This window comes from Larimichthys crocea, chromosome XVI (assembly GCF_000972845.2).
Source record: "Larimichthys crocea isolate SSNF chromosome XVI, L_crocea_2.0, whole genome shotgun sequence".
In the NCBI taxonomy this organism is placed as follows: domain Eukaryota; kingdom Metazoa; phylum Chordata; class Actinopteri; family Sciaenidae; genus Larimichthys; species Larimichthys crocea.
In genome coordinates this window covers 14778613-14801861 of record NC_040026.1, presented here as the reverse complement: position 1 = coordinate 14801861, position 23249 = coordinate 14778613, and the positions used below count along the sequence as shown (strand labels likewise).

The window sequence follows — 23249 nt, the reverse complement described above, 5'->3', positions numbered from 1 at the left end:
CTGGCTATCACAACACAACACAACACAACACAACACAACACAACACAACACAACTTGTATTGACTGGGAGCTTCACAGACACTGTGAAGGACAAATAAATTACAGAAGTATAAATAAATACACAGATATATGAATAATATCCCACATCCTGAAGCTGGCGGACCTAATATGAGATGTTCTGTTATGTCAGATCGATAATGAACATTGACTGTGACCAGAAAAGGATATTTCATATTTGCCATAATCATGGTATCCGCGATGTCACCCACAGGTTTCTGAAGAACCGTTTTTAAGCTCGGGATTGTGGTGGCTCTTGGCAGTGATCATCAGTTGACTTGTGGTGGGCTGAATGAACCCTGGGTGCTGAAAAAAAGCGACCTGTAGCGGCACCCTTCTGTCAGTAAAAGGTTCAAGCTGTTAATTATGCATAACCTTAAGCTTTAATATAATTTGAACAGGTGAGTAAAGTTGTCATGAACAGGGAAATTAGCTATAGAGACCAAAACAGTTTTTTTGTACCAGGCTGTAAACATGTTTATTTCTGCTGTGAAGTTAGACATTTTAACATGGGGACTTATGGAGATGAACTCGTTTTGCAACGAGCCTCAAGTGGTCGTTTGGGGAACTACAGGACAAGATTAAATCTGGGACTGAATTTTAGTTGTTTGCAAGCGCTCGGGGAAATAAAAGGCTGAAAGACATGCTGAGCTGGACTTTTTGCTGTTGGAATAGATAATAATATTAGTCGGCTGCTATGTCATGTGTTGTTGCACTTGCTTGATGTTTGGATGTTAGTTTTTGATCATAAGTAATACAGTATAATCATAACAAATACAAATAAAGCTGTCCATATTTATGACCATTTCTACACAGTGTTGCTTTAACTTGTATGGAGTATGGAGTGTGATATTGATACTTTTACTTGAGTGAACGATCTGAGTATCTCTCTGACCTCTGGACTTAATGCTGGCCATGCAGGTTAACACAAAAAAAACAGGATCATGGATCATGTTCTCAGACTGAAAGCAGTCGACATCATTTCAGCTGAACGTTCGACTTCTTTTCTCCTGATCTTTCCACAAATAAATGATGACACACACACACACACACAGATTGTACGGTGGTTACGCCCCCTGTGGGAGTGCATTGGTAATAACTTTATTGCAAAAATACAGGTTCCCTCTTTCCCCGAGCAACACCACCCCAGAACTGACACACAGTCTACACACACCCACAAACAATAAACCATCTGCAGTGGTTAACTCCTCGCTCTTCACCTCTGTCTCTCTGTCGCTGACCATCACATCATTCAACAGACACACACTTTCATCCTTTAGTTTACATTCATTCGCTCTCTCTTTCTCCCCGTTCGCTCTCTCCCTCCTTGTTGTTGCTCTCTTTTTGCATTCCATTGGTTAAAACATAGTAGTATATGCAGAACAACAAAGTTCACCAGCAGCATTAAACATGAGATCTCCTCCACCTCTCCGCGTCTCTGCCAGAGTCCATGAGAGCGCCCAGTTGGGTGGGTGTGTCTGCCTCCTGACTGTCTCTGATACAGGATCGTGAGGGAAGGTTGATTTGCATAGCGGACTCATGCGCTACAATTGGCTACATTCTCCCACATCCAGAACCCAAAAAACAAACAAACAAACAAACAAACAAACAACAAAAACAGAACCTAAATGAAAATAAAAACAGCAATGTTAAATACGCTCTCTGAGTTAAGTGCCAACCTTTGGTTTAGTTACAACGATCAATCAACATCAGTAAATTCTTGAAGTACTTTACATTGGCCAGTTGTTTTATAAGGACTTTGTTATTTTATATAATATTCAATAGAATAAAGCATATAATAAATGTACTCTACACATGTCAGAAAGCTCCTCGGTAAAGGGGGGAGTCAATTAACTGTTCATTACTGTGTAATAACGGTTCATACAACTGAGGAATGGTTGACATCTCTTGAAGAAGATAGCTCACTGGCTGAAAATATACCTCTAATACATATATATCATATAAAGCATATTCATATTAGACATGTCACTGTCTCAGGCTGAAGATGAGCATTTTCTATTCACATCCGAGGTCTCAAAACCAGTTTCAGGGGAGAGGGAGAAATAATAAAACGTGAATTCATAAGTTCACCTGAGGCCTTTAAGTAAAACAAACAAACAACGCCATCGACTTGTCTCCAGCTGCCTCCTCAGTCCAAAAGCCTTTTTTCCGAAAAAAAAAAGCGCACTTCTGCCGAGTAACCTTGCAAAGCGCACTTGAGTCATCTCTATTTTCATTAATAAAGCCTAAGAGAAAGGGTTTCCTAACCTACATACTCTCATTCCATCTCGACTTCCCTCCCCTGTTGGCCTATTTCTGGTGCTACTGTTTCCTGTTTGGAAGAAAGAAAAGCAAGCGCGAATAAAAGAGAGCGAAAAAAGAAGGAAGGAAAGAAAGAAAGAAACAAAGCAAGAAAGGAAACGAGGAAAGAAGCAAAGAGAAAAAGGAAGCGCTTTTCTTGTTTAATCTCCCGGTAGAAACGGGAGAGCTGTCATTAGGTCGGCGAGCGGTTTGGGGGGCGGAAACTCCAGCTAGACACTTGTGAAGTGCACTCCACTCCTATTTGAAATGCAGACATGAGGAAGTACCACTTTTAAGTTTATCAATATTCGTTAATTATCATTATCAACATTCCATAAGGTCTTATTAATTAACATACAGGTTTCATACATGAGTTTTTCTGTACATGACTTTTAGTTATTAGAGAGTTCGGTCTCGGGTGGGTTTACTGTGCGCGCACACAGGAAGAAAAAAACAAACCAACCCAAAAACAAAAAGAGAAAAAATATGGCTGTCCATCTGAAACAGACCCAGTTCGGCTACGTGTGCGTCCAACAGGAAATGCCCGTGAAGAAAGAGGAAGAGGCGTGGCTACTTGGTAAGAGCCTCCCCCTGAGCTGAGGGTCCTGTGGTGGTGGTGGAGGGTGTAGGACGAGTCCGCCGAGAGCTCAGGTCCCAGTCAGACCTGGCCAGTGAAACGACCAAGCCGACAACACCACTGAAAGCGGCATGCTCGCCAGGCTGACTGCACAGGGGGAACCCTCTGAAAACCCAGGGGGAGACAAGAAACAACAGGAAGTAGGGGGAAAGGTTGAGGTTGTAGTTTGGGGGTCAGAGCGACTGCATAGACAGAATAGTAGGTCAGGGGATGGGGAGCGGGGTGAGGAAAGGAAGGAGGAAGGCAAGTAGGGGCTAAGCAGGGTGCTGCAGGCGCTGAGGGAGGCTCTACGTCAGTGCAGATGTGCATGTGTGCGTGCATGTGTTTGCGTGTGCATGTTGTTTGAGGGAGAAGGAGGAGGAACAGGACAGGAGTTTGATTTTGATCCTCCTGAGCCAAACCCAGGTCCGTCAAGGCGAGGCCAGCGTGGACCCCGGCGCTGCTGTCCCATGTTGAGATGCAACGCGGTGAGACATTATTGAAGCACAGCAGGACTCTGGTCAGAAGACAGCTTGACCCCCGTCAGACAAAGCCAGAAACTCCCTGCACCGCCCGTCAGCTCCTGGACAGGAAGAACGAACAACAGCTCCAATTAGCGTGAAGGTGGACCTCAAAATCAACCATTTTGAGAGACGTTTAAGGGTTTAATAGATGACTGCAAACTGTTTATTCATTCCGAAATCAGTCAACAGTCATAGGTCAACACATAAACTACATATACTGATGCTCTAAATTAACTAAATTAACTTAAAAAAACGATTTGACCCTTGATACTCCTCACTTTCCACTTAAATCTACCCTTAACTGCTAGAACATTTTGTCCCACGCGATTTGACGACATAAATCATATCATTGAATCTTTTCCACACTTTTTAAGTAAACTGTTTAAACAAAATTTTTATGGCTGCACCATTTCATTTAAATTAATTAATTACATTTGGTTATACATCAGTTCATAGACATTTTCTCTAAATCATCTTTGGAAATTTTGCAATAATTTAATATGATATTCTGTAAATTAGTAAAAACACATTGAAGGATAGAAAATTCACATTAAAAAGAATCAGCTGCAACAACATTGTTTGTTTTAATGACACGAATAATAAGTTATTGTTAGAAATATATTTATATATATTATGCACATGGGACATTAGAAACCTAGTTATTCCGCTCCCTGTACACATGAGCTTTAAGAGTTTCCAAACGTGCAGCTGTGCCTTGATTCTACTGAATCAGTGAAAAATTCGATCAGGTTTTTCGACACTGACAGTATGAAGAATGGACTGTGTATGCATGATGTCACACATAGATTTCGCTTAGAGTCGCTTTGAAGCTCAGAATCTGTGGCGCTGATCGCTGCCATGGCTAATCTAGAAATCTGTAAAGACACCTACCTAAGGCACCTACCTGTCAATCAAAGCGGCCACACTGTTAACTATGCATGACTTTAAGCTTTATTATAATTTGAACAGGTGAGTTATATAAAAAAAATCAGACTCAGTACAGTTGTCATGAATGGGGAAATAGCCATAGAGACCAAAACTGTTTTTTGTACCAAGCTGTAAACATGTTTATTTTTGCTGTGAAGTTGGACATTTTAACATGGGGACTTATGGAGATTAAGTCATTCTGCAGCCAGCCTGAAGTGGCCCTCTGAGGAACAGCCTTTGCAGGTCTTTACATGCCATTGTTTCCTGGTTTCTATTGGAGTACTCTAGTTAGTTTATCCAGGCTATAATGTTTACAGATGCCTGTGCATGTAAACACACTGAGCCATCTGGGGAATAAAGCCAAGCTGTGTGACTTGTTTCATTTGGATTCACCTCACATCCAAAACAGACTAGAAATAAATGTGACAGGTTTCAAGGGTCGTTGTCTGCTTGCTGTCTTGTATTCGTAATATTATTATTTCTTATATTATTATTAGTTAGGCGCAGACACCTCCCGACAGCTTGTCCCACAAATGTCATTTTTGACTTTCAGCTGGAGCGCTGGCTCACAACCTTCCAAATCAAGAGTTTCAGTTTGATGTATTACATATCTATTCAGAAACAAAAATAGTTCCTGTCGTCAGCGTTTCCTCTGACATATTGAAGGGTTTTCTTCATACCAGTCATTGGGGTTGTTCTAAAGTGCCGTTTGTCATAAAAAGTATTCAACAGTTTTTCTATTACAGAAACTATTAGCACTGGTGAGGTGTGATTTTTGCACCTTGAAACTGGAGAAGTGTAAAAAATCTATAAAAAGTCTCCAAAAAGCAAAAACAAACCAGACAGACCTGCACTTATTCTTCATTTTCATCTTCATTTGGTGGTAGTGTTTTGTTGTCATGAGACATTTGAGGTTAGGGTTCATTTTTTGCAGGAGACATGACAGATTCTCGCAGGGATGAAAATAACCTTTGGCTCTCCACAGTTATTTCAAATCAGTGCACATCCCCAGGATGTAGCTATGCGCAAATAGGGGCTTAGCCTACTTTTATGCCAGATGAGTCTAGTATGCCAGAAAGTAAAATGTTCACCAAATAAATCATAAAATATCAAGAAAAGACACTTAATTTGCTATAAATCTGCTCTGGGACACACTCATCTGGCACTAAAAGAAGCTCAAGCAAAGGAAACGTGTACACTCTTACCAGGCATAAGCAGATGAGAGGTATTTTCCTGTAAGTGTAACGTCATATGAGCTCAGCGCAGTGTTTACCTGTGAAGCGGTGGAGGGAGGTGGTGATGAGAAGGTATTGGTGATGAGGAGGATGGAGGAGATGATAGTGGTGGAATAGCAACAGGGACTCAGAAGAGAGGAAGTAAGCAAGGAGAGGCACTGACATCAGCCTGCTTCACCTTTGAGAGAGAAAGAGGAAAGGAAAAGGAAGCAGAGAGAGGGAGGACAGATAAAGCAGGACAAAAGGAAGAAACGAGACAAACAGCGGGGTTGGGGGAGAAGAGCACAGGGAAAAAGCAATGTATAAAGTGCCACGGCGGGACATCAGGCAGATGCAGTTTAAAAGCACAGCCACAGGGAGGCAGCAGAGCAAAGGAAGTCACACTCACAAAGCTGCGGGTTGCAGTCAGGCGGCTGCGGTGCGGGGTCACTACTGTGCCGCTCAGGCTGCGTCCAATTCGTCTAAGGTTTTCCCCATCATCAGGCTCCATCCGATAACGCATATCCCGCAACATCATTGGCTGCAGAAAAGATTGAAAATGTCTGTCAGACGCTGGGAAAAGATGGATCCAAGTGATGACTTGGCGAAGATTCTGTCACTACGCAGACCTTGTTGAGGTAGGTGGGGGTGCTGGTGCAGTCCGCCCCGTACACACTCCTCTCCATGTCTGCGTTGGGGGTCTTAGAGCGAGCCTGCCCTCCCACCCTGGATATGAGCCTCTCTGATGGGCTGCAGCCTGAAAACACACACAGGCAGAGCTGGAGGTCACAGCATGAACACGAGGCGCTTAAACATGTTTTAGTGGAAGCTTTTAACAACATAAATATAATTAATAATATTCCCTGAGCCCTTAATGATACATCACAACACAACATGCTGTTTTTTTATGGTTGCACCATTTCAGCAAATTAAAGAATATCCATCACGCGTGCATGAATTTACAGTATAAACATTTTCCTGTAATTAAATATAAAGTTCTTTGATTTTTTTGTTTTAAAGTAGCATGATAGCACACCAAACAGCCTCTGAAAGGACAACAAAAACACTGAAATGTAGAAAAAAGCATCAATAATCCGCTCTCAAAAACACTATATACTCATCTTCAAAATGTTTTTCTAAAACTTTAATGCTCTCAATTCTTTTGCATCCGTGAGCAGCTATTTAATTATTTACACTTTTTTAATTAACACCAAAATTTACATTTACCAGTGCATTCTGGGAGAATGTCACCCATCAACAGCGCGATCAAAAAATGTTTTTCTGTTTTATGTTTGACTGTTTTATGTAGTTTTGTCACTGTTACAGCACACACACACACACACACTACATAGTCAAAACTTAAGAATCAGTATGTGCAGTAAGTTTTTTAGCTTGTATTCAAGAGTAAAAGAATATTGAGCGTCCACACAACATGGTTTTAAATTCAAGTCATCTTACACGTGAGGAATCAAACTTAAAAACATACTATGACTATACCTATTAAACAACATACTGAATTCAAATTTCAGGTTTATTATCAGCAAACCTGACTATACAGCATCTGATCTGTCACTTATTTTACTGATGAATTAATTAATCTTTAAGTCTGTGAAACCTACAAAAACTGGAAGAAGTTCCTAGGTGTCGTTTAAAAAATAAATTTGGGCAAAAAATCCAAAATCTGTGTGTGTGTGTGTGTGTGTGTGTGTGTGTGTGTGTGTGTACCTGTCCTTCCAGCCATCAGACTGGCCTGGTAAAGGGAGTCAAGCTCAGACAGTTCAGCCTCTTCACGGTCACAGCAGGGATCACGGTGTTGCCCCGGGGCAAGCTGGGAGCTGTAGTGCCCTGGAGAGGACTGGCAACTGTAGCTGTAGCACTGACTGTACGCCTGCGGCCTGATGGGAAAGCAGCGGTCTGGGGGCGTGTCATACGGCGTCACCACGGCGTCGGGACGGTCCAAACTCCAGGAGGACCAATGACGCGTGCCGGTCTCAGTAGCAGCTCCGTGCCTCGGCCAATGCTGAGCAGCGCCCGTGGGAGAGTTGGGTTGGGGGGGCTGCCAGAGAGGCGCAAAAGGTTTTCTTTGCCCAGAGGCTTCGAGAGGGGGAGATGGGGGAGGAGTAGAGGGCGGAGGGGGAGGGTGTGTGTGCGGGGGTTCAAGGTGTGTGGAGTGTGCGGTGTGTGTGGTGTGTGTATCCCAGAGACGCAGAGGAAGCGAGGGCAGAGAGATGGCTAAGTGCTTCCCCAGGGGCCTGACACTCACCCCCCCTGCCTGCAGCAACTCACACAGCCTCACCCCCGTCCCCTCCCTCCCATCCTCGCCTTCCTCCCCTCTCCTCCCCATGCGCCTACCCTCCTCCTCCTCCCCTTGGCTGGAAGGGGCGCAAGGGTGAGGGATGGTGAGGGTGAGCGGGGGTCGAGGGAGAGCGGGCCGATAGGGTGGAGGGGGCGGGTCAGGACCAAGAGCAGCGTCCTGGTTGGGCGTTGCCTGGTCCTCTTCCTCCTCCTGATTGGGCGTCAGCAGTACTTGGACCGGGCCAGGCTGTTCACTGGAGGAAACAAGAGAGGGAGGGTGTCAGTCAGGCAGCAGCGCAGAAACAAAAAAAAAAAAAACACACACACACACAAAAAAAAAACACAGAGCTGCTCTGACGTCAGGTGAGTTACTGCATAGAGGGAAGGTCACAACAGCATACCAGGATAAACAAGCAGAAAACAGACAGACACACACACACACACACGCACAAACGAGCTCACTTTCATACGCAACAAACAGCTATGAACACACAATGATGCAGCCTTGTGCAAGCATCGCTTTGTGTATGGGATTTCACAGCCATGCTGTTTATGAGTCAGGCACAAGCTCAGCTCCACTCACAGACAGATCGCTGCAGATTCACCAAACTTAACTTTCTGATCAGCTCAAACAACCAAAGATTTGACTTCAACCCGATTATCAAAACAGCAATTTAGCCTCTGCCGCACCGGTGCAGTTAATCAACACCAAGAGCGTATGTGGCTTCTACAGTCTGGAGTAATTCAGCCTCAGCGGGCCACTATATTACTTTATTGATTTACATACATTGATATGTGGAGGATATGATATATGTTGAACATTAGTGGATCCTCTCTCTGCAGAGACATGGCACACACACACATCAGTGTGTAGTGTGTGTGTGTGTGTACTAAACTCGTGTGTGTGTGTTGGTATGTGTGAACAGCAAGTCTGTAAATTTGTGCGGCTATTTTTAAAGACAGCGTGTGCGCAAAAAAAACAAAAAAAAAACCTATGCGTGTCTACGTGAGTGCCAGCCCCCATCCCCCACATTAACTCTCCCGTCTCTTTTCAGCCTTAGTAATTACCCAGCAGGCTTTGCAGCAGCGAGCTATAAATCAGAGGCTTGTGTTGATCAATAGAGGAGAGGAGGAAGGTAATAAAAGAGGCTGAGCGCCGAGCTTCACCTCCTCCTTCCTTTCATCCTGCCGTTAACAGTTTGGATTTACAATTTATTCATTTTGAACAAATTTCGCTTCAGTTTAAGTTCGACTGAAGCCAAGGCGTCTACACCCGAAATTAACATGAATAAGTTCACAACTCCACCTGTAGTGAGCATCAGGTCAGCTGGTTCAAAGTGCCGCAGTAAGACTACTTACAGATCCAGTGGGAGGATGTTTCAGAGGAGAATTTACCAGCGTTAAAGCACGTTTAGGATTGGATACTAACTGTATTACAAACACACTAACTCCACATGCGTTTAACCTGAGATGATAAAAACCAGGAACTGGAGCTTTATGTTACGTATGTTATTTTAAAATCCTTTTATACAGTTTTATTTTTTTGGTGTTCTTTTATTGCATAAATGCTTTGGTTTTTCAGTCAGTTTAAACACAATTTATATAGATTTTATACCACTCTGATCTATGTATTTCTTTTTTTGATTATGATTTGTTTGATTCATCTATTATTCGTTATCTATAAAATGTCAGAATATACAAAAAAAAAGGCCAAGTTGACATCTTTAAATTGTTTGTTTTGTCTGCAGAAAAATCGAAGATCAATTAACTGAAATCCATGCAACTCAGGGATGTCTGCACCCTGTTTGTCTTGTTATTATTATTGTTCAGCTTTATTAAATTTGAGTTTTTATCTCAGATTCGAGGCTCCCTTTTAAAAAAATATGAAATAACGCACCACTCCTTGTAGAAAAAGCTTCACTTCTGAGGCTCTCTTTCAACCTCCTCACACAGCAAAACTAACACATCAAGAGAGACTGACTGACTTACAGTAACACACAAACACAGCAGCTAAAAAAAAAGAAAAAAAAAAAAAAAAAAAAAAAAAAAAAAAAGCAACCAACAAAACAAACAGGATACTAAACCAGGATCTGTCACTGCAATCGCACAGCGGCACACAGGACTGAAACAAAGTGACGGACTGCAGCTTTACGATGCAGAGAGGGACAGATCAGCAGCACACAAAGAGCAGAGGGAAGCCTTGGCAGCACCACAGCTACAAAGAGCAGCACAACAACAATGAGGAAGCAGTGAAGCACGGAAAAAGCAGAGAGCGACTCTGTCTCTCTTTTTATTCTCGATGGCGACACAGAGCCCAGCAAAGCAAGTTTTTTTTTTTTTACTGCACTGCAACAAACACACAAACACGAAGGGGATAAGAAGTTACTGTATATAGTCAAGTGTGTGTGTTTGAGAACACACGCACATTCAGACACGCATACACACATTCAGCAGGATGTTAAGAGTGCAGTGCTCGGGGTTACAAAAACAGGGGTTCTGGGATTTTTTGCAGCCAGAGCTGAAAACACAAACATGAAGGTTTTGAGGTGTTTTTAGACAGCCAGCACCCAGAGGACACACACAGAGGAGTCCTGAGGTGGGTTTAAGGACAGCTTGAGCTTGAGGACACACACGAAGTGAGGGAGGGTAGGAAGGGAGGAAAAGGGGTCTGAGGTGGTTTTGAGACAGGCACCGCTGCGGACACATAAGAGGGGACAGTGGTGGTACCTGCGGGGCCCCTGTGGGCGGGCGCTTCCTGTCTCCCGTTCCATTTCCTGTTCTTGCCTGCGTTTGATTGGGCCCCCAGTGCTCCTCATGCACGCAGCTACAGCCAATCCGCTATGAGCGTTAGCCTCATGCAGGGGTCTGAGCACAGCTGAGGATGTTAACAACAGAGCGGGAGATAAAAAGGAGAAAAGACAGGAAGATATAACGACAGAGTGGCAGAGGAAGGAAAAGGAAGAGCGGGTGGGGGGACGGAAAAAAGGAAAGGAAAACGACACAGACGAAGGAAAGAGAGTAAAAGGTGAAGAAAGAGACAAAATATGAGGATGAACGAACAGGTGAGACAAAAGGAGAAAATAGAAGCAGAGCAGAAGGAGTGGTTATGAGGGGGCCGGCATGCATTACGCTCCTCTACTGTAAGTTAATGTTTTTTTTATATACACGTATAGAGTTGCAAAGTGGGAGGATTTATTTTGGGCATCCTCTATTTTCATTATGTCGGATTGATTAAATCATACGTACAAAATATTATATTAGAAACTGGGTTAGAAAATACACATAAAGTGCAAGCACGTGTGCATAAAAACTTAAGGAGGGCAACAACAATTGCTGAATTTACTGCAGCTCTGATTCATGCCGCCTTCTCTAAAGCTACAGCTGCTGAGGCTCATGGGTATTGTAGTATATTTTGTGCCATCCACTGTACCAAACTGATGGAGACTGATGGATTATTTGTCAGTCACAAAGGTGAAATAATTAAAAACTGAATCTTTAAAACTAGATTATGTAATATTTGAAAGATCAAAGCACATTCATTCTCTTACAATTTATAAACAATAAAATGTACCCTTGCTCATCTTAATACACTCAGGTGTTTAGGCGTGAACGTCTTGCTCAGTCTGGTATGACCAGTAGCTGACGATGTTAGGTATAGTATTATTACAGTATTCTTTACCATTGTCCTGTAATTTTCCAAAAGCATAAGTTATACTCTTATGGAGGTTTTCATGTTTAATAAACTTGAGGGTATCATTCAAGGAAAACTTTGAAATTTAGGAGAAAAACGCCTCCACACCCAGCATCTCTTGCCACTTTGCAACTCTATTGTCAATGCATCAATATGTAAACCTGTACTGTAATTAGCGAGTCAAAAAGTCAAGATTAGATAAGTGAGGAGCAAAGTTGAGGCTACGTTCATGAAGCCACAGACACCAGACAGGGAAAGAAGTTTGTTTTTTTTGCTTCTATGGTGCCTAGCCTTGTGAACGCACCTTTAATGGTGTTAGTTGGTTATAAAAAAGATGCAGAAGAAGACAACAAAAGAGCAGCCATCACCCATCTTGGCTTGAGTTTACAGACTTTTGATTGATAGAGACAGAATAAAGGAAGGTTGATGGCAGCTCTGTTGTTGTTGTTGGCTGTAACGTCCTCTAAAACACTGAGGCAGATTGTTTGGAGTCCACCTGAAACCATCGATAGGGATGTGGGAAACCAAATTCTGTTACGTAATCGCACTGATAGTGATGCCATCTGTTCGTTCGCAAGTTGTCCTTTCACTTCATCAAGGTTGAGTGTACTCACAGGGGTGTGTGTGTGTGTATGTGTGTCAGGTACATGAGGCTGAACACACTGAAGCACACACAGTAGGACAGACAGGACACAACATAATAATCCCTGATATAGATTTAGTTAGTGCTGAGCTGGAGGGGAAAACCTGCACACCTGCAGTTCATACAAGGCTCTCTCTCTCTCTCAGACACACAGACACAGATTTTCTGAAAATAGTAACACACACACACACACACACACAGAAAAATATAATTTGTGGATGCATGGACCAAATATGCATGAAAACACGCACACATAAAGGAATATGGACCACAACAGAGCTGTCAAGTGTCAAGTCTTGTGTCATTTAGGCCAAGTCACAAGTCAGTCAAGTGCTTTCAATGCAAATAAACAGGGTGAAGCTGAGCAATGTCTTATTTTCTCCATCTTTAAGTCTAAATTGAGTCAACTCTCACAGCAATCAAGTTCAAGTCATGTCTCAAGTCCTGATTGAGACTTCGATAAGTTGATAAGCTGGGGGACTTGCGAGAGACAACAGTCTACAGCCTGAGAAAATCATTTGGCTCCAGAAAGTTACTCGTGGGCTAAAGAGGCATTAGAAGTGCTACTGTAGGCAGCTATCCCAAACCAAGCTGCAATCTCTGTGGCTGTGAAGGGAAGCCAATGCGGAAGTGCCAAAACTACAGTTCCCTTGAATGGCTGGCTCCAGAACAAGTCAGTCTCCATAAGTCCCCATGTTAAAATGTCCAACTTCACAGCAGAAATAAACATGTTTACAGCCTGGTACAAAATAGCAAATTTCCCTGTTCATGACAACTGTACCGAGTCTGAATTATTTTTAACTCACTCGTTAAAATTATATTAAGGCTTAAAGTTATGCGTAATTAACAGCGTGGCCACGTGACTGACAGGTAGGTGCTGTTACAGATGACCGGCGATCCACGTTTTTGCCCATTTTTAAATTAGTCAGGAGGTGGCAGAGGCAGGACTGCCAAGATTCCAGAGCCATTACACTCTTAGCTTCACGACTTCAGAAACCTCAGAAACGACGTCCATATATATGCTATGTCCCAAAAGTGTGTACACTTAGTTAATAGTTTGACATTTTGGAAAATATAATTCAATACACATTCTTGCTGGGAGTTAGATGGGAAGATTGGCACTTGCTTATTAGCTGTGAACGCAAAGTACAGCCGAGTCGTCGAACTGATGTTAACACTAGATCACCAAAAGCAGTAGGATTCATCCTCTTGGAACCATGAATGTAGCAGAAAATTTCATAGAAATCCACCAAATAGTTGGACAGTTTTTTCAGTCAGGACCAAATTAGTGGACCAATAGACCAACATGGCTGCTCATGGACACCATACTGGCATCATAGCTGACAAAGAATGAGCAAAATTAGCAGAGATATCCAAACATTTAGTCCCTCGTATGAGTCAAGGTCCAGAAACATTTTAGATCCTACACTTCCCATGAAGTCATACAGCGTTGTTTGGACCCTCCATTCTCTGTACAGTATAAGTCTATATCTTTTAAAACCTCAGTTTGTGACGTAAACGTCAAGATGTAAAGATTTAGCTGATGCCTGCTGAGCTGACAAAGCTCCTCTAGAGCTGTGTAATCATTGAAGGGCCCCTTTAAATATGACTTGAGTCCTAAGTCTGAAGTCTCACAACCTCACACACATGCATGAACAAAACACTGTACACGCAGGTACATACATGATTATTTATATGTATGTATATGTTTCAACATAGATGCACACACACTGTGAATCTTTTTGTGAACAAAAAAAACACACACATTGTGAACTCCTTAGGCCGGGACATCAGCAGAGCTCTGAACCTGAACTTGGACTGGGATTGCGATTGTAAATGGGAATCACTGTGAGAGAGTTTCCTACTCGGTGTCGGTCAGTAAACGTCTCACGGGAGTTTCCGTGTTGGTAAAAACTGATCTGACAGGGATTTGCTCTCTGCGCTGTTCAGCTACAGCGAACTCAATGAGAGCTCAGCTGCAACTGAGACACAAACACACTTATTTATGGACATTAAAACACAACTCACGGATGACACACAAAAAATCCAGTATATACAGTATGAGTTATAGTAACACGCACTGAACTAATAGACAAATAAAAAATACCGATGGAGGGGAGACAGATGGAGAGACAGACTAACAGATGGGAATGAGGACAAAGAGGAGGTCAGACAGAACCACGGACGTACAAGTCACTGTGACTGCTAAACTAGACAACAGGTGATAATGTGACCTTAAAGCTGCACTGGGCAAGATTTTAACATAAAATACACTGAAAATGACGCACAGCATAAAAACAGGCTCCAATTGGAATGCCATAAATTTATCCTGGTTTTAGTTTGTAACTAAAAATTGACACTGTTATGCAGAATTGCCTAAAAAAAGGTCACACAAGTTGCCACGTGCAGCTTTAAATGCAGTTTGACCTTCTTCTTAAAGGGCCAGTTCACACAAATTCGCAAAAGAAAAACATATTTTCTCACTTACTGAGTGATGACTGGTTATCAAGCCATGCAGATGGTGAGGTTTGGACGTCAGCTGTCCCTTTAAACTACTGCGCATATCAAAAATTACATTCTGTTTCCATCAATTGAGTTAAATATAGAGACGAATATCTTAAAATAACACCATCTGCATAGCTAGATACGACTAAAGGTAAGTGAGATAATCTGTTTTCTGTAAGTTGGGTAAGCTGCCTTCTTTGGCTTTCCTTAAAAACTTGCCATACATTTCTCCTCCACCCTCCCTCGTTCCTACTTCCTGTCTTTTTCCTCGCCCCTCTTTCCTCCATACCCTGGTGTTGGAGCTGGTCCAGGTCCATGAATTTGCTGGGTTTGGGGTTGAATCCCATGGCCGCCTCACGCTCCGCCTCCCTCCGCTTCTGCTGCTCCTGTTGGCGGGCTCTCCTCGCCACCTCCTCCTGCAGTTCGTCCAGCTCACTGCGCCCTGAGCCTGAACGCATGCGTGCACAAACACAAATGAAGTCATCGTCAACATGTAAAAAAAAAAAATAATAAAATAAGTTGCTAAAGTGCAGTAAATGCAAATACATGCACAAATACACACCTGCGTTGGTGCCACCACCCCAGCTGGGGGAGGGTAGCTCCTGCAGGATGGCACCGCTGCTCTTTGACTTGGGAACCGAACGCCATGAAGGTCCTGACATCAGCACCCGTTTCTGTTGCCCCACCTCCCTGTGGAGAGACAGGAAAAGCAAACAGAGAGAAAGAAAGCCAGAAAAAGAGACAAAGAGGGGAACAATGTTGAGGCTGCAGATCAAATCTCCAGACAAAAGTGTCCATTGATTGATTTTTTTGCGCCGCTGTTGGACAGTTTCACGTTGTTAATGTCACATTCCTATTTCATGCTGATGAAGTGAAATTGAACGGAAAAACAAGAACGACAGAGAAACCGAGCGGGGGAAAGACGAACGGCAGAGACAGAAAGTAAGAGACAGTAATTGTTATTTGTGAGTTTCCAACCTGTCGGGGCTGCTGCTGTTCCTCTCGCTGCTCTCGTAGCCACTCTCCATCCTCTGAATCAGACGTGGCTGGTGCTCCACCCCTCTCAGAGGTGGAGGGGCAGGGGGACCCATCGTCCGCCCACTGCCCAGAGACCTGGGCTGCCCGACCAGCCCAAACCCCACCTCTAACTCCCCAGTCTCTCTCCCTTCCACCTCTTGCAAACCTAGCTGTGCGGGTGGAGCGGGTCCTGCCAAGGGAGGGAGGCCGAGGGAGTCCTGAGGCTCCGGAGGGAGAGAGGGACCAGGCAGGGTGTTGTAGCCCAGAGAGGAGCCTCTCGGTCGGGTGAAGATGCTGTCGATGTTCAGGGCCTCTCTCCTGGGCCTCCAGGTTGGCCTGTAGCGGCCTCCAGAAGAACTATAGAGCGAGGGAGGAGGATATCACACAGGACGTTACCTGAATGTTGAAAACTACTCACAAGGTGCAAATGTGTCTCTAAGTAATATCTTTAAGGAAAGTAGAATGACTGATTTTAGTGGGTAGTTAAGTAAAAATACATGACCTACAAAACAACTTAAATACAGTTCAGTGAGGACACTCACATTGAGTCTTTAACTATTTATTGCACCAACAATACACATTTTAGTTCTGCAGAGTGGTTCTGCTCATGTGAGGCTCTGACACAGACTGAGATCATAATTAATGAGTTAATTTAATAAATAATTAGTTACTCTAACCCCCTGCATTTACATTTATTTGACCTGTATTTCATTTACACATGATAGCATGGCTAACACCCCTGCTCAAATGACTCCAAGTACTGAACTGAAATACAATTTTGCAGAACATTTTGTGACATTTTAAACTTCTACTTCACTACATTGTCCTTTCTAATCCACTACATTGAACTCATGGTTTTAATTGCAGTAACTTTTCAAATTAAGATTTAAAAACATTACTTACAAAACAACTTATGAAAGAAAATGCATTATTAAAGTTTAAAATCAGGATGCCTGAAGTCGACGTGTTGGTGTGTGTCGGTGGTGCAGTACCTGGACTTGCTCTCGCTGCTGGTGCTTTCATCCTCCCAGTGGGGCCCACCAACTCCACCCTCGCAGCCCCCGACTCCTGACGAAGAGGAGGACGACAGGGGACGAGAGGAGGAGGAAGAGGAGGTGAGTGGCCGCCGGGAGGAGAGGAGGAAAACGGCCGTCTCCTTGTACTCCGGCAGGGGGGGAGAGGGAGGACAGGGAGGACGGGGAGGACCCTCCACCGCTGACTCTGAATGTGGGAGAAGAGGGCCAGGAGATAAATCCAATAACATTTTTATTTATCCCACAAGGGCCAATTAAGTCGCAGCAGTGAAAGTAAATATGAGAATAACCAGAAACGAGGCGCATAACCTGAAGAGCCCACAGAACTCACTTCATTTCCAATGAAACTTGAAAACCGAGTACTGCAGTTTAGTACTTTCTCTTACTCCCTGAAAACACTGCGGTCACTTGTGTATTTGCAGTTTTACAGAGCTGTCAAGGTGCAGCTGTACTTTGCGAGTATAGATAACTTTGCCCACGGACTCAAATGCAGTTATTACCTCCGGCGTCAGCACTGTGCGGCGGTGTGCCGACGTCGTAATTACAGACCACCGTGGTCTGCGATTCACTGGAGAGGTGGCTGCCCGTCGACTGGTGGAGAGATCGGCTGCGAGAGGCACGGTGACTTGAGCTGTCCGTCGAAGAGTCAGTACGAGTGTCGCTGGATATGGAAGGCTCCCGACCTGTGAGTGAGAGAAAGAGCGATGACCTTTCAGTTAATCCTGCATCTACATATATTTACAGTCAAATAAGTTCAGGCTCTGCAGTATGCAGGAGCAGAAGTTGGATTACAGGGTTGAAGGTCAGAGCTTTAAAGCTATAACCTCACATGCCCCCCACAACCGGATGATAAACACAGAGTAATCTGCTCTGATCTGTAGCAGAGTATGTCATCTTTGCTGTACCGGAGTCTTCGCTGTCGTAACCAGCCTTGCTGCTGCAGTGCTGGAGCTCCAGCTGCGGGTTGGAGCTGGTACAGGGGTTGGGGCTCTCCTGCAGTATCACCGGCGTCCCACGGGGGTCAGCGTAGAGCAGCAGCAGGGGCTGATAGTGGCCTTTGATACAGCGAGACACCACGTCCTTCCACTTAGGGCCGATCTGGAGGTGCAGCAGGACAACACACACACAAATAAAGACACCCATAAACATACATATAAACACCCCCACCCCCCGTCACAGACACGCAAAGAGAAAGTAAATCTATCTGTATGGAGATATAACATTACGCATATTCCACCAAAAGCAGAAGGTCAAACGCACATTGTGCTGCCGTGTGTCCTTATTGATATCATATTATCACACTTTTTCAGTAGCTCGATAATCTAACGTGACTGACAGTGTGCACTGTGACTGATAGAGATGTCAAGGACGTGTAGATTCACTTTATATCACACTTTGACACAAGCAAGCCTACCTTCCCTCGATTCAGCCGCCGCAAGATTTATATCATTTCCCCAGCCTTATGGAACGTAACTCACGCTTGAATCATAAAGCATTACAACACAACACCAGTTTTAGTGCGCTAAGATTTTGACAAAGACATGCATTAAACCTTAAACACATAATCAATCTCAGGCCGCCCCCCTCTAACCATGCAGCACTTAAACTCACATACAGCGTACTTCTTATCATTTCTGCTCTCACCGGCACAACTGGAGATGCAGCAGATACTGTACGGCACCCCCCCTTCCTCCCCCCCTCCTCCCCGTGTTGCAGCATGCAGACTCCAAACTGTGTCTCACCTCTTTGACGTGGGCGTCGTCGAAGTACATCCACTTGCGTATCTTGGTCTGAAAGAAGAAGGTGGAGTAGTGCTTGCCGTAGTAGCACACCATGCCCACCAAGTAGAGCTCCGCCTGGCGAGCCCTCTCCTCTGTCACACGGTAGAACAACTACAGAGAGAGAGAGAGAGAGAGAGGAGGATGGGAGGGGGAGGAGACAGGGAGGAAGGGAGGGAGGGATGCAGGACAGAGGGGGAGAGGTGTGCGGTAGGAAAGGGGGGGGAGATAGAGATAGAGGAGTTAATGTGAATACAAGCACATTTTTGCTCACCTAGAATATGTGCCGTATGCAGTAATCCTTCACCTTTTCTCAAACTCCTCACTTTCCTCTCATTGTATGCTGCACAGTGCTACATAATGTGTGTGCTGCAGCTTTTCACGCCAAAATGATGCACAGTGCTCACACTGATGTCTCAGTAAGGTCAAATAACACTGCTGCACATTGTATATACACAGATAAACATTTGAGAATGTTAACGAAACCTTCGATTTAACACTATCTAATAAATAATCTAGGCCTGCAACTAACGATTACTTTCATTATTGATTACTTAAGTTTACAAAATTGCCCGTCACAAAGCTTCAACTTGCAACTTTTGTCGGACCAGCAGCCCAAAACTCAAAGATGTTCAATTCACAAAGAGAAAAGCAAAAGAAATACAGCAGATTGTCATATTTGAGAAGTTGGAACCGGCAACATTTCTGCCTAATACACGAGTCAGTCCAAATTGCAATAGACTAATTGTTTCCGCACTAAAATAATCTAATCTATGGAGAGAACAAACACAAAAGAGTACTGTAACAGGGGAGCAGAAAAAAAGAGAGAAAACAGATGCAGAAGACAGACAAAGAGAGCAAATGAAAGCAGTACCAGAGGAGGATGGATACAGGAGGCAGATGGATTCCCTTTTCCTGATCTGAGCGACTAAACAAAAGCAGAGAATGCGATAGATGATGCCTCCGATTCCTATCTAACAACTAGCTTCATCTCACAACGGCGGGACGAAAACAAGAGAGACGGCAGCAGGAGGAGACAGAAGATAGAAGATAGAGGAAAGAATTTGACTCACTATAACGCACATATTCAGTGATCCATTATTCATACATATTGCTTCAGAATGCGGCTGAAGATGTTACGATGGCATTAAAATGCATCAACATTACTCAGTCATGACATGGAGTATCAGAGGCCGAACACGTCACGTGTGTGTGTGTGTGGGTGTGCGTGTGTGTGTGTGTGTGTGTGTGTGAGAGGTGTGAAAGCAGGAGATGGAGGCACGGCATCGTGAGCTCTATATGAGATTAATGGAGGTCAGGTCGCGTGTTTTATATATTTCGATGTTTCTCAGTGTGCTGGAACAGGATTGGTTGAGTTTATTGGGAGTTACAGCATGCACATATTTCTAGAATATATGTGTGTATGATTATACAGTATGTGTGTCCTTGCAAGTGTCCTCAATATATGCCTTCGTACCTCTGATCTGGAGGTTTCTAGTATCGTTTGCTTGTTAGTTTTGTAGTAGTAAATAAGAACTTTCAATTTAAATTAAAATAAGTCCAAATTCTGTTCCAGAAATAAGAAAACCTCACTCAAAATCCCATTTACTTTTTTAACAACACCAATAGCCAAACGACAGCCTTGGAACAGAACAACAGCAAGTTGGGTGGGTCGCTTCATATGTTTACAAAAGGATGGTCCTTTTTTTATATATATGTCTGTTTTTTTAGCAGCCTTTCATGTCACAGCTCAAACACAAATAGGAGAGTCTAGTAGAGAGCTCTGTCTGGACTGCTGCATGGCATCTGTAGTTTATTCTGTGCTCACAATGTAATCGTTTGTTAAAATCACAAAGATTTCAGCACCTTTTAATAGCAACTGCTGTAGCAAATGTGGATTTATTTTAGGACATGGAAAGTGCTGTAAACTCCAGTAAAATGCTCCAAGACCAAGAAAAGAAATGCTGATTGAGAGACATGAAATGACGCCATGACCTCTTCAGGTTTCTAAGTGGAGTGTTCAGCCATGAGCTGAGGGATTCAAAGGGATTTTGATTTTGGGATCAGAATCCATTTGACTCTCTGGACATACACAAAAAAAGTTTCTAACAACTACGCTGGAACATGTAGTACTCTTGTGCAAAACGACACCATCCGTGAGTAGCCAAAATAAAACTATATGACACGACGGGCTGAGATGAGGTTGTGTTCAAAATGTTTAAAAGGAGTCCACTTGAAGTTTAAAATCATTTTTTGTCTATCCTGTCCTCGTTCCTAGCCAAACAATAAAATCCACGAAATCATGAACCATTCTTGAAAACAAGGCAAAACCTACTTCGTGTCGACAGGACTTCAAACACATCATGCAACCTTGACACAGTACTTGACTTCCAAACGTTGAAAATAAGTGACAAGTAAGAGTAAGCTGTAAGCCTAGAAATGACAGGATTGAAGGACACAATGGGATCTGGTTCAGGAGGTTAAAGGATTTCTTAACATTTCAATAAAGGGTCAACTGCTCTGTGTCAATTGGATGTGACGTCAGTGGGACTGATTTTCCCCCAAGCAGAAACACAATGTCAGGCCGACTGCATGTAGTGAAAGAAAAAAGGGCCTTTTGGGGCATTTTGTCCATCTTTTCATGAATTAAATCCCTTATTTGAATGAAAACAAGAGTCTACAGCCATGTTAGCAGCTTTGTGAGGCTGTACTGTAATGTTACCATCCTATTTTATTTGAGAAAAGCAGTGAAGATTTGGCCTGATGAAAAGTCAGAGGATCATCAGGTAGGCAGAATTCATCATTCACATGGAAATCATGAATGTTTGCACCAAATTTCACAGCGATCCATCCGACATTTGTTGAAATATTTCAGTCTTGACCAAAGTCATGGGCCACATGACTTGACTCTGCCATCCCTAGAGTTATGAATGTATTTTTACTGTTCTACTGTAACATTTTCTATTGTTGAAGCTCCAAAGGAGCCTCGTGAGGCACCGAGGGTGCAGTCAACACCACAAACATATGTGGTTTATTATTTCTGACTATTGATGTTTATCTTACTGTTACTAGAACCTCTGGGTCACTGGTACACGCTGTGCACAAAGCTCCGTTCACTAACAAATTTAGAGCATTATGTTTGTATTTATGTCAGTGCTTGGCTGCTCCCAGGCACGCATAACATATGTTAATGTGTTATAATGACTGCATAATGTGTGTATGTGTGTCTCCTTACATCTCCCAGACGTAGGCAGGTCCCCAGGCTGTGTATGACGTCCTCTGCCAGGTCAGAGTGGTCTGAATCCCACACCAGCCCGATGGACACGATCTCCGGTGAGTTCATCAGCACCCGGCGGATACGCAACACCTCCCCGCAGTTACTCTGTGTGACGGAGGGAGGGAGAACGTGTGATCAAACAGGTTTATTCATCCCGACAGGGGTGTACGTCCCTTTATTTGGCAGTGATGAACGCACACACGCACATGCGTGCACGGTGCGGATATGCACACGGATGAAGTGAACAGTAGGAGAATGATGGGCGGAGATAAAAGCCAGGAGAAAAGAGATGATGAAAGAATTGTAAGAGAGAGAACCACAGAGGAAGAAACACTGTGCTGAGTTGTATTTGTCCCTTGGGCCTTCTGTTGAGTTCAGAACCGTGTGTTCTGAATCCTTCCTTTGAGTCATGACCCACCGCAGAGCTGGTGCACACACACATGCACACAGACGAGCATGCACACAGTGCTGGCAGAGAGGGCTCGGAAACAGCCTGAGAACACCCTGGCAACCAGACACTTTGCCAAACACAACATTCGCACACACACATATGCACAAGCAGACACACACAGAACTCTCCCTTTGTGGGCGACGGGCTGTCTTGCGCTGGCACCAGAGATGGCAGGAAGGTATTTTGCCAGGGTCTGCTTCTCAATTCTGAGAACGGGACACAGACACAAGCCAGGGAGCAACAGCCAAAACGGCACAGCACACTGAGACTGAGGCTGATCTGTTAGCTTCGGATGCACCGACGGGACACACAGCCTCAGTTAGCACTCTGTGCTGTGTCTCTGCTGAGAACAGCCGGTGACAACATCATTCATCAAATGATCGTACAAACAGATTCGCTCTGCTTCATAATACAACATTGATCTTGCAGTCTCATCTCTAAATTTTATATGCAAAGATTTCTTTCTTTCTTCCCTTTTTTTTTTTTTTTTTTTTTTTTTTTTTTTTTTTGCTGTGGCTATGCAGACCTTTCCAAGAGAGAGTGAGTTATATAACAGTGCTGCTGGTCAAAGGATACTGTAGGTTTGCAGAATGCTGATCGCGGCATTCTTCGGAGCAAAATGAAACAACTTTAGGAAAATGTTTGTGCTTATGCTTCCTCACGACTCATACAGCACCGAAGTAAAGAGACAATCCCATTTTTATCAATGTGGTGACAGATGAGGAGGCAGACTGTTGATGGTGAGCAATAAAACCACCATACAGAGGTGCAAGGTTACTGAGTGCATTCACTATACTTGAAGGATTATTCTGTTTCATTACAACTCGGGAGCTAATTTTGGAGTTTTGCCATCATTCCTAACAGCCATGATAACATTGCACTCACACGCCTTGTTGCCGGGACGTGGAAAAGCAGCAAC

General features: G+C 43.7%; 1 protein-coding gene across 7 annotated transcripts in view; it reads right to left on the bottom strand.

Annotated features, from left to right (window-relative positions):
* Positions 1-1116: 1116 nt before the first annotated feature.
* usp54b (ubiquitin specific peptidase 54b) overlaps positions 1117-23249 on the bottom strand; it is a 57026-nt gene continuing 34893 nt past the window's right edge. For 6 of the 7 annotated variants that reach the window (XM_027289527.1, XM_019266045.2, XM_019266046.2 and 3 more), the window contains 13 exons: positions 21838-21984; positions 18567-18716; positions 17730-17922; positions 17325-17507; positions 16783-17011; positions 15752-16147; positions 15336-15463; positions 15063-15221; positions 10662-10809; positions 7365-8188; positions 6269-6396; positions 6049-6180; positions 1117-3557 (listed from right to left, as the gene is read on the bottom strand). In XM_027289527.1, the coding sequence (XP_027145328.1) occupies positions 3471-3557; positions 6049-6180; positions 6269-6396; positions 7365-8188; positions 10662-10809; positions 15063-15221; positions 15336-15463; positions 15752-16147; positions 16783-17011; positions 17325-17507; positions 17730-17922; positions 18567-18716; positions 21838-21984 (2904 nt within the window). In that variant the 3' untranslated portion in view covers positions 1117-3470. Of the gene's footprint in view, positions 3558-5698; positions 5839-6048; positions 6181-6268; positions 6397-7364; positions 8189-10661; positions 10810-15062; positions 15222-15335; positions 15464-15751; positions 16148-16782; positions 17012-17324; positions 17508-17729; positions 17923-18566; positions 18717-21837; positions 21985-23249 lie in introns of all 7 variants that reach the window. The other variant, XR_002042399.2, reaches the window with a different exon arrangement.